At 39.1% G+C, this 11,677-nt stretch overlaps 1 protein-coding gene across 1 annotated transcript in view; it reads right to left on the bottom strand.

Annotated features, from left to right (window-relative positions):
* The window catches only part of sspo (SCO-spondin), a gene marked incomplete at its 5' end in the record, with an annotated part of 102,981 nt that overhangs the window by 65,650 nt on the left and 25,654 nt on the right, over window positions 1-11,677 (bottom strand). Inside the window, 6 exons of the mRNA XM_010769066.1 lie at window positions 2,493-2,748; window positions 3,379-3,549; window positions 3,626-3,829; window positions 4,671-4,756; window positions 5,119-5,244; window positions 5,413-5,542. Of these exons, the coding sequence (XP_010767368.1) occupies window positions 2,493-2,748; window positions 3,379-3,549; window positions 3,626-3,829; window positions 4,671-4,756; window positions 5,119-5,244; window positions 5,413-5,542 (973 nt within the window). The remainder of the gene's footprint in view (window positions 1-2,492; window positions 2,749-3,378; window positions 3,550-3,625; window positions 3,830-4,670; window positions 4,757-5,118; window positions 5,245-5,412; window positions 5,543-11,677) is intronic.

The raw sequence follows: 11,677 nt of genomic DNA, 5'->3' as shown, positions 1-11,677 counted from the left end.
CTGCATGCATCCCTTGGATATTATTTTAGTAACTGCTTGAACGGCAACGCGATGTTTACAGTGAGAACAGCTGTGAGGTCCGTGCAGAAAGCATAGCAGTGTGTGTATAATATATATCACTCTTTATTTGCTTTAGTTTAGTAGATATCTACAAACAAAGAGTCAATATTGTTCTAAGACCATTCAGTGCTTCACATAATAAAATACACAACGGCTGTAGCCTGATTATGCTTTAGGAGCTGTAGGTGTAGGTGTGTGTGGTACAGTGTGTGTATGTGTGCGTGTGTGTGTGTGTGTGTGTGTGTGTGTGTGTGTGTGTGTGTGTGTGTGTTGTACAGTGTGTGCGGCAGACAGACGGGTCTCAGTTGGTTTGGTGTCATATGCTTACTTTTAATACTTGTACAACTTTTGGCCCGTAATTTCAATTCCCCATTTCAGCGACCAGAGAGAGGGGGGGATATATATCCAGTCTCTGATTGTGTTACGTTATTATGAGAGTGCTCTCATACTTGTTTGATTCTGAAATTGTATATATTGATATAAATATATGTGTGTATGTCCGCATCTGTAGCTTGTTATTGTCTCATTATACCGCACTCTCAATGAATTAAAAGTAAATATATATAAGTCATCATGAACACATCTGTCCATCAGAGTGCTGCTGTGCCTCCTGTCATCATTAATGGACGTCTCTTTAAAATGACCGCTCAGAGGAGAGGAGTTCTCATTTCTCTAACCGCCTGCTGCTTCCACTCCTCTCTCCTCGGTTTCCCTCCTCAGTCCTCCGCTCGCATCTCCTGTGGGCGGCACCAAGTCTCGAGGATAGGAGTCGAGGAAAGGAGTCGAGGAGGGGAAATTTGAGTATTGAGAAACCTCTCTTCTCTTCGTGTGGCCGGTCTTTTTCTTCTTCGTGTGTGATTATTTGACAGATAAGAACCACACAACTGCATTAGCGGCNGTGGAGGCGTTATGCACGGCCGGAGTTATCTCAGCCAATGACAGCTCTGCATGCATCCCTTGGATATTATTTTAGTAACTGCTTGAACGGCAACGCGATCATCGCGTTGCCGTTCAAGCAGTTACTAAAATAATATCCAAGGGATGCATGCAGAGCTGTCATTGGCTGAGATAACTCCGGCCGTGCATAACGCCTCCACCGTTCCCGGAAATGCATCCGCGGAGGAGCCGTGGAGGAACCATCAGTGTCTCCTCGGTTAGAGCTCCTCCTGAGAGCCTCCACGATGCTCGATGCTCGGTCCTCGAAGTGCATTTAGAGAAATAAGATGCCCTTCAAAATGGCGCGCTGAAATTCATTTCCGGGTCACTACCGGAGGACCGAGGAGGGGAAATTTGAGTATTGAGAAACCTCTATTGTCTTGCCAGTCACTTCCTTTATCTTAGTTGGAGCAATGGCATCTATAACATTTTTATTTTTGGATTAAAATGATCTACAAGCTCATTTACTGAGATGTTCGCAAGGGCAAGTGTGGAAGAAAAATTCTGAGTAAACATTTCCCTAGTATTTTCAGTTAAATATCGCTTTGTGGTTACCTCATTTTGAACATTTTTGTGAACAGAAATAGAGCTCTCAAAGAAAACACAGGAATGATCAGAGAGTGCAACATCACTCACCTCAACCTCAGAGATATTCAGACCCTTTGAGATAATTAAGTCCAGAGTGTGCCCCTTATTGTGCTTGGGCTCCGTCACATGCTGATTTAGTCCATAGTTATCAAGAACACAAAACAGTTCTTTCCTGACTCATAAAACTAAAGTTGGGAGGGGTTGATTCGATAAGAACAGCTGCACTGTTATTTTATTCAATCCAAGTTTCCGTTAAAAACATAAAATCGAGATTGTGCTCAGTGATAAAATCATTGATTAAAAATGTTTTTCCTGCCAAAGACCTGATATTTAATAAAGCTAGTTTAAGTTTATTGGATACACTATCAGTAAGATTTTTTGTGACAAGCTGTGGCTGACATGGAATCACTGCTAAATTTGATAAGGTCACACAAACGTTTGAGCACTTCCTGTTCCTGATTCACCGCTCTTAATCTATTACCTATCAACACAGATATCGGCAAAGCTAAAGGAAAAGGAAAACAATATTATTTTTAACTCTCGGGCACAATTTGATAATTAATTTGTAGATAAAAGTGTTAAATTGTTTATTTTACACGAAGATTAGTTTTGGCCAACAGTACCAGTTATTGCAAACATCCGTCTCAAATTCAGGGCACTATTATTATTTGGAGGTAAATTCATTGGGTGAAATTAATGAATTTTGAATGTACACTAGACTAGCATTTCAGTGTAAGAGAGCATTAATACTTTTTGCATGGCACTTCAAAATCAAATGCTATAGTATTAAGAAATGGAAAACCCAATCCAAATCCTCTTAATTATGAATTCACTGTGTCACTGTGTCCCATAATGACCCTCAATCTAAATGATTATAGAAGAAAATTATGAGTTTTGTCCAACAGTACCAGTTATTGCAGGCATCTACAGGCAGGGTAGTCCCGGCTGGGTATGTCCCCCCCTGGTGGTAGCAGGGGCAGTGGGCCAGGGGCACACAGCTGCCGTTGAGCAGGTAGAAGCCCGGGGCGCAGTAGCAACCGTCGTAACAGGCGGTGGCACACTCCACCTCTGCGGGGGTCATGTCCAAACACACCCGTGGACACGCACCGCCGTGAGCCTCACACTCTGCTGACGTCATATTCACCATGCCCTCTGGACACACACCTGTGAGGAGTGGAGTGGAAGTAAAGACTGAATATATTAAACAGGCATAAACAGGTGTTTATCTCTCATATCGGAAAAGGAAAAACTTCAAAAAAATGGGGGAAAATGGAAGACATTTCAGGGAGAGCAACAGAGGAGGGGTCCCTCTCCCAGGAGAGACAGACGTGCAATAGATGTCGTTTGTAAATTAAAAACGTATGAAAACCTCACCTCTGGCCGGCAGAGAACTCACTGCTACAGTTTGAGTTTCTCCTTTCTTACCTGTAGTATTTTGGATCCTGTTGTATTTTTGAATTTTTATTTTCATTATCCAGAATATTTTTACATAGTTTTGTTTATATTGTTTGTATTTGATATCATAGTTTTCATTTTATTTCTAATTGCTCATTCTCTTTTACCGTTTTTCTAAATATTTTAAGTATTGTATTATAAAGTCTGAACACACTTCTGCTTCTGTGACGAAAGAATTTCCCAAATTTGGATCAATAAAGTATCTATCTATCTATCTATCTATATAATACATTTACAACAAAGGTAGTCCAAATGCTTGAAGAATGTATGTGTCTATAATATATAAGAAGAAGATGAAGATGGATCCAGGTGGATGTCAACAATCACACAATGCAGTACCTGAGCAGGGGTGTGAGTTGCAGTCTCCTGTCTGAATGTGTGGCCCCGGGCAGCTGCTGCCCCCATGCTGTGGCGAGGGTGAACTGCAGGATCTCTGTCTCGTTTGGACGCCAGAGTCACACTCTGATGAACACTGAGACCACAATGCCCATGCTGACCAGCCGCCGTTCACTGGAATTAAAGAATAACAAATCAGCTTTTCTTTCTAACATTCAATTATGGGAATGAAGATGAACATCTTTCGTACCTGGACAGTGTACAGTGTTACAAGGCTCTGGCTCCTCGCTGTCTCCTTCGCAGGCAGAGTCAGCATGTGTATTGTTGAAGTGTGTGAGTGTGTGGTTGCAGCTGCGGAATCGCCGTCTGATTCCGACATCATCTACATGGTTGAAACATGTCTTACTGCACTCTGACCAGCTGGTCCATTTACTCCAGACTCCATCTGGTATCACTGCACAAGAGGAGGATAGAGAAGTCATTATATATGCAAGTCATTTACAGAACTAGGATACTACCATGAGACTTGCATTTCATTATTTGAAGGCTGAACTGTTATTTTTCATGAAGTGAAAGTCTTTGCACCTAATTACTTATTAAACTGGCTTTATTATACTGTAAAGCCCGATACAATACATCATCAGTTAGTGGAGAGAAGCCCACAAGGTATTGCAAATGTAGGATAAGTCATTTTTTGGACACATTGTATATATTTTGTTAAGCGCAAGATCCAATGCAGCACTTAAAGGTGGGGTAGATAATTTTGGAGAAACCAGCTCGAGTGAACATTTTTTGACAATACACAGCCGGAAAAAATCTGCCACTTCCTTACAGAACCCCTCCTCCAACACACACGAACGCGCACATGACCAATGAGGGCATGAGATAAGATTGTGCACAGGTGGAAGGCTGACAGGCAGGTAGGCCATCCAGTTATTTTCAGCCGGGCTGGCTAAAATGATTGGTCGTGCTTTTTACAGTACTACGGCTTCCACAGATGAAATTTTTTTATGAATTTCTGTCAAAGCACTTCAGATATTCATTGCTATCGGGATGTTAAGAGCATTCCATGGAATACTGTATAACAAAAAGTGTATCTCGAGCCGGTTCTCAAACTTACCTACCCCACCTTTAAGTCCCACATTTAAAGGATTTGTTGTGTTATACTGTAGATCTAATGTAACAAATGTAAAATGCCTTAAAAAGCATCAGTTAAGAATAAATCCCTAAAAAACAACATATGCAGTACAGTACAGTGCAGTACATGGGGTGTGAGTTAGTTTACATACCAGGGCGGCAGGGGGGGGAGCAGCGGCGGACCTCAGAGGAGTCTCCGGGACACGGTTCGACTCTGACTGCTCCAGCTGGGTTCACTGGAGACCTGAGGAGAAACACACAAAGCATAAAGACTCCCGATACAGATTTCATAAGTGGTGTGTGAGCCGTAGAACAGCATCTGTCCCTAACTAATTGATAGTGCATTAACTTAACAAAACCTGTAGGTAAATTACACACAGTAAATGATTCAGTGAAATAATGGCATGACACATCAGGATAAAATAAATATATGCAACCAACAATTGAAAAATGTAATTGAAAAAGCAAACGGAATTATTGATAAAATTCAATATCATCACAGTTCTGTTAAAAGAAGTCTAGTGGAGAGTGCAATGAGGCAGGGGTGAGCTTTGATAGCTTTATGAGTAAGATACTTCATAAATGTGTAAAATGAAACAGGCTCACCTGTAGCGTTGCTGGAGTCCCAGACCACAGGTTACATCACACGGTGACCACGACGACCAGGCTGACCAATGACAGGCCGCCACACAGAGGGAACTGTCACAGGTTACTTGTCCGTCTATGCACACGCTGATGGAACAAAAACCCAGCAGTCAAATGATCTGAAATATTGCTGTTTAAATGTACTGTTCTGAAAGATTTAGATTCTAATAAGCATCTTAGAAATAGCATCAATTAGGCAAAACAAGGCATGCTTTCAGATTGGAAAGCAAAAATAAATATATGTTTGTCCCTCACCATGCGGTGCACTGGTCCCTGTTGACGGTCTGTCCTGGCTGGAGTGTGTGACCGTGCCACAGACACACACATTGGCTGGAATTTACACAACGCCCACCCTGAAGGTACCGATCATTAGGACAGCGACACCCTGGAAAATAAAGATTTGATGTCTTAATTAGTATTTCAGCTACCACTGAACTAGCCTTCGTTAACTATTATCATTCAACAAGCTTCAGCACAGGTTTGTGCATTTTAAATACCCTTATCACGATAAGGAAATAATGATCAATAGCCATCAATTAGTTGACATTGGACAACAAATTATTTGATTTATTCCAACTAGATTTTAGAGTTTCTAGTGAATTGTATAGTGCTCATTTTGACACAACTTAATTTGAAAAGTAACAGACCTGATTGATTCTGGCAACATTAACCAACCACAACTAAATGCATGTCTCCAAAATTACTTTTAATCTTTACAATGTTTACAATAACAGCAATTTCAAGTCATCGTTATGTCTCTCAATTTGTAAAATGAATGAATGTTGAATATACGAGACCAGGGGTTCCCAACCTTTTTTCCCAAGACAAATTACTCCTGCTGGAAGTTGCGCCCCCCCCCCAGCGGAACAACAGCAGCAATTAAAGTCTAAAAGTCTCAAAAATGCTACAACTGCTGTCACAAACTGGATGAATGCGAAGTATTTTGTTAAAGGAGGATGAAAGCGTAATTAAGGGGCACTATTGGAGTGACTTTGATGGTTATTGGATTCAGGATTAATTCATTTGGATTCCCGCTGAATGAAGAAATTAAAGGAAGGCGCAAGTGGAAACAATTCACAAAGGGATTAAACTGTTTAAAAACACATGCTCAAAGTAAGCCGGATTTTGCCGATGTGTTTATGTGGATTCAAAAGTCGTAAATAATCTACAAAATGGAGGAGACTGATCTGATCGGAGCAACTGTGACAAATAATCCAACTGAAACCGGCATGGACAATGACTGTTTTAAAAATGCGCTTATCAAGAAAAGCCTGGTTTGGACACTTTACGGGCAGAAGAAACATTTCTATTAAAGAAAGAATTATACATTTCTGTCTTTTTATGCCTTTATTAGCTACTAACTTGAATTTTTATTCAAATGAATGAATCAATTATTTTGTATATTTTATTGTAATGTAGAGACAAGGCTTTTAGTGACAATCATGTATTGCTTTACAATTATATGTAAAAAAAAAAATGTTGTCAGATAAATTTGTTTTTTTACATATAATGCGATCTTTGGCGCGCCCCCCCCCCACTACTCTAAAGCTCTCCAATCACCCTTTTAGATTTACTTTGATTTGGCTGATTCAACAAATGAGGCTTTCAATAAAATATTTTTTGGCCATCTTATGCCTTCATCCCTTTTATTTACGCTATGTCTTCCTGCTACACGTTTTTCTGTTGCTCGCCCTTCGCTACATTACAACATTTTATGTTTAAATAGGGAGGTAGGTCAACATTTTCCTGCTCACACCAAATTAACTGGCTCCAATTTGCACAGTATAACAAATGCAATGAATGCAGTTCATTCTTAATTTGCAACATTTAAAGATATAGAAAAAGAAGAAGCCATAAGAACTCAACCAAAATAAATGGACATACAGAAGCAAACCCAGATTTGCTATTTGAGTCGCACAGATAGTTTAATGTTTAAGCTTGAGTGAAAAAACTTTGTTGTCGATCGGACTTATAAGCATTGAGAATTTACGGCAAAATTGAATTATTTTAATGGACTTACCAGGATTAGTGTATTTGCCGATGGTAAACCTTTAAATCGAGGAGTCAGTTAGCGTACATTCTTTGTATTTTGTTAAATAAAATTCAGAGAATCTAAAATGGAGGACGTTTTTTAGTCATCATTCACCTTTACCCTCCTCAGAGTATAAATCCCTCCACAAAACAGGAATAGTTTGCAGACAGTTATGAAACAGGAGAGCGTATTTTCCCTCTATAATAATAATAATAATCTGTATCGAAAGAACTGAAGTACCACATTCACTATTGGTTATTATACCTATTAAAAATAATGTACTATAATGTGTCATTAACTCTCGTAATTGTAAGCCAGGCTGTGCAAGTGGTCACTAAGGCAAATTATTATAAAGAGGCTGAATGCAGATGGAGGTTGGAGTGAATGTATGGATCAAACAAACCAAATGTTAATGTTAACTTACTTATATAACGTAACTTGCGCAATTCAATTAAATGATGATCTTTACCTAAACCTCACTAAGTAGTTTTGTTGCCGGGTTCATTAATCGCTTGTGTTGCTAGTTAGGAACACACAAACATAAGTACCCTTTACATATCATCTGTTGTATGACGATACGTTACAACAAGATACACTGATCCCTAGTGTCATGATCTTTGTTTCGTTTTATTTTGAAAAGTGTTTTCTTGTTTTACTTCCTTTCTTTTTGTTTTCCCGCTTTTTGTGATTGTCTCCTATCCACCTGTGTCTGATCACCTGCTGCTCTGTGTTTTAGCCTGCCCTCTCCAGCTGTGTCTTGTCAGTGTGATTCCTGTGTGTAAATGTGCATGTCTTTCCTATTTGTTCACTTTGAGTTCATCGTCAGTCTTCCTTTGTGGGTTCCTGAAGTTGTTTGTTGGCCTGATTTCCTCCTCACGTTGCTGCCCTTGATCCTCGTGCCTCCCGATTTTGTTTTCTTTTCGACACTTTTCCTTTTGTTTTCATTACGTTGCCTGGTCCCTCAGCTTTAGTTAGTTAATAGCTCACTTTTGTGCCTCCCTTGTTTTTGTGTTTGGGTCCAACTTCCTGCCAAATCATGACACCTAAACTTTCAAACAAAAAAAGCTTCACACTCCCGGCAACATCAATCCAGTCCTCCCCCATGGTATAGCATAATAGGCACACAGAGGGGAGGGGGTTATTCAGTGGCGGCGGTTCTTGTCCTGGGGCACCACTTGTCCGAAGAACCTCTGTTGGATCCAGTCCTACGTGGCAGTCTCTTCTTTCCACTTTCATCACTGTCTGGTTTGACCCAGCAAACACACAGAACAAGAAAGTAACTCTCACATTGATCAACATATTCAAACTCCTCCCCTCTGGCACTTCAAATCATTAAGAAGAAGAATTACAACCTTAGTTTATTCCCACTTGACTTTATACACATTTTTGTGCGTTACAATTTATCTGATGCCAGTGCAGCCTCTCTGTCTACAATAGTTAGCAATTAATTTACAGTCACTTGATAATTTAATTGACTGACTGTTTCAGCATGACTTACATGCAGGTTGTGATCCCTATTCATTATTAAATATAGCTACATATGTGGCCAAATCTATAATTCATTGTACAATCCATACAGTATTTATTCTACCCTATTATGTGACTCACATCATGCCCCAGCACTTTGTAGACATTGTATAACTAAGTGAAGTGCATATACTGTTGAAATTAACAAATTTACCCTAAAATAAATGTGGGTTTATTTCTCAATAATGTCAGAACATGTCTCTCATTCTCATTTTTTAAGCCTGTTTCAGGGTCTTTTCTCTTGATCCTCAGACTAAGACCAAACGCCTAGATACTAGATTTCCCTCATACATGCTCATGTTTTGTTAAAGCCATGTTTTTTTTAAGCCTCTATTGGCTAAATTATCTAAATGGATGCACTTAACATGTTCTCTCCTTCATGCCTTTGGCCCATGTTTGTCAGTAATGTTCCATTCAAACATTTCAATCCACATGACCCAAATGTTACTACATTTCAGTTTCCACATGTTTCAGTAACAGTTACACCATTCGCTGTAACCATGGAGACTAAAAGCATGATGACATTTTCTGTCAAGAGTGTTTACATGCCCGTCCCTCCACAGGAATGAAGGCTGTCAAGATGGAAACAAACCACTATATTTAACTGTTCCTTTTTATAGTTTACATAGAGACACGTGGAGCCCTGAACTCCTATTGTAAGGCTTTGTTCACACTGTGGACTCCGTAGCATCACCCGTATGTTTCTGATGAGCCGTTGTGAAGCTTAAAGTTGGACGGCTTTGTTGATATCTTGGCAGTTATGCGGTCGTCAAAAATCCTGGCTAATCTAGAAATGGGCATTGTCGCGTGAAATTGAGGCGGGTGACACAGCAGAGCAAACAGCAAGGGGTTAGTGACCTGAGACGGCACCCACCTGTCAATCAAATCAGCCACGCCCCTAATATAATGTTACTTTGAGCCTTTTATACAGATAAAATGGGTTATCTGTAAACAGAAATTACCCCCAGTAAAGTAATAATTACTACAGAACAAATCTATTTTTGTAACAAGCAGGGTATTTTTCCTACAAATTTGGGAATGTTAACAACACTTTGGAGACAGCCTTAAGTGGTCATTAGATGAACTGCAGTTTTTTGCTTTTCAGTATCATAGGTTGTCCCTCCAGGATGCAAAATTGACCCAAATCCTCAATAGTCCAAAATGTCCAAATGTGTTTTCCTAAATTTGCTTTCAGGATTACAGCACATTTGACCAATGTTTATTTGTTTCCAATAGAAACGTTTATGAACATTTCTTTCCGAATAATGCGTCTTTGTAAAAATTGCATTGGGACCGCTTGGCCGCAGCATTATTAAAATAAGCATTACTTGCGCAGCTGAATTGAACAGAAAATATACAGAAACTGCTGTGATTTCATTGCAATAAACAGATTAAAAGGGTGCAATTTCTCATGCTTGATCTGCTTTCAAGACAACAAGCAAACAACTTTAGAAATGCTTGGTATGTAGGTGGCTATGTTAACATTGTTATCAATACCAAAATAACACTCTAAATCATGCATTCAAACAGCAGCGATGTTATTGTTTACACTGAAATGCTCCTAGTACTAGGATGAGTTAAATCTAGAGATTGCATTTCACTGTTTGTGCTTGTAGTGATAAATAGAGGGTTTTTCTTAACAAACTGAGGGATGATTTTCATAGATTTAGAAATGTTTAGGCAGTTAAAGATGCAATCGTATCTCATTATTTGAAATAGGAAGTGTTTTTGGAAGCAGCCTTATTCTAGCCTCTGAAAGTCTGGATATCTCAGCTTCTCCCACTTCTATTTTGACAATTATTCTTTCTTTCATAACCCCCCAAAATGTTTAGAAAGTACATTACTAAATAGCTAAATCATCCCTGTAATCAAGCTAAAATAAAACAGTGGGTTAAGTTTTTCAATATCCCATAAGCTTGTTGTTGCTACAGGAAGTACGGTTTTTATATTGCATTTATTCTAGCATCTCCCTCTTCTTCATTTTGTAAAGCCATCATCATCTGAGGAGGTGGAGGTATAAGGCACAAGCTGAATTTAACACCTACGACATTCAGAGAAAATTATTCATTTTGCTCCCTTACATACCGTAATCACTCTGCTTTTGGACGGTTCCTTCCTCTGTCCTCATGTTGCCTTCCGTAAGACAAAAGCTGATATGACTCTTTTCAGCAGGAGGATATGCTGTTAAAATGTTTTCCTACGCAGTAAATGTAAAGAAGTAATATGCTTATTTTCTGAGATTTTGTGGTTGAAGACAAATTCAGATTAATGCTCTTATTATATTTGTACCTGCAGATGGGCATCTTTCTGCCGCTGAACTTATTTGAACCCATCATAATGTAAACTTGCTTGTGAACAGTTGACCAAAGATAAGGAAGTGAAACTAATGCACAGATTTCCGATGTTGTGTCAAATTATGCACCCCCGCCGTAAAAAGCACCCCCCCAAAAGAAGATGCTTCTATTAATCCCACCCTCAAGCACTTTGGAGGGTATAGTTGTCGGACTAGTACCAATAAATGGAGCAAGTTTCATGTATATGACACGTGTATTGTCAGAGATAGCAAGGGTTGCATATCGTGGCAACCAAGCTATTCATAAAAATCACCACCCAAAATAAAAACAATTATATTAATCCCACCCTCAAGCACTTGATGTAAAAATAAACAATACATTGTAAAGTACAAGTACAAGCAAAAGTATACAGACAGGACGTCACAATTAAATAAAAACATATATTAAATAAAAAATTAACTGAAAAATAAGAGAAGAATGAATGCAAAATCCAGGATTCGACAACCCAACCATCAAAAAGACAACATTCAAATGCGNATTAACACCAATATTATCATTTATAAAAATGCTATCACAAAAAAAATAACATAAGCTGCAGATTTTCTAATTAAATATACGTAGCCTACCAACTACAAAATAAGCGGGTATTAAAGTGTAAATGGACAAC

The sequence above is a fragment of the Notothenia coriiceps genome, unplaced genomic scaffold (assembly GCF_000735185.1).
Source record: "Notothenia coriiceps isolate Sejong01 unplaced genomic scaffold, NC01 NC01_scaffold00006335, whole genome shotgun sequence".
Lineage (NCBI taxonomy): Eukaryota > Metazoa > Chordata > Actinopteri > Perciformes > Nototheniidae > Notothenia > Notothenia coriiceps.
The sequence above is the reverse complement of the archived record's forward strand: the minus strand, read 5'-3'. Positions and strand labels throughout refer to the sequence as shown.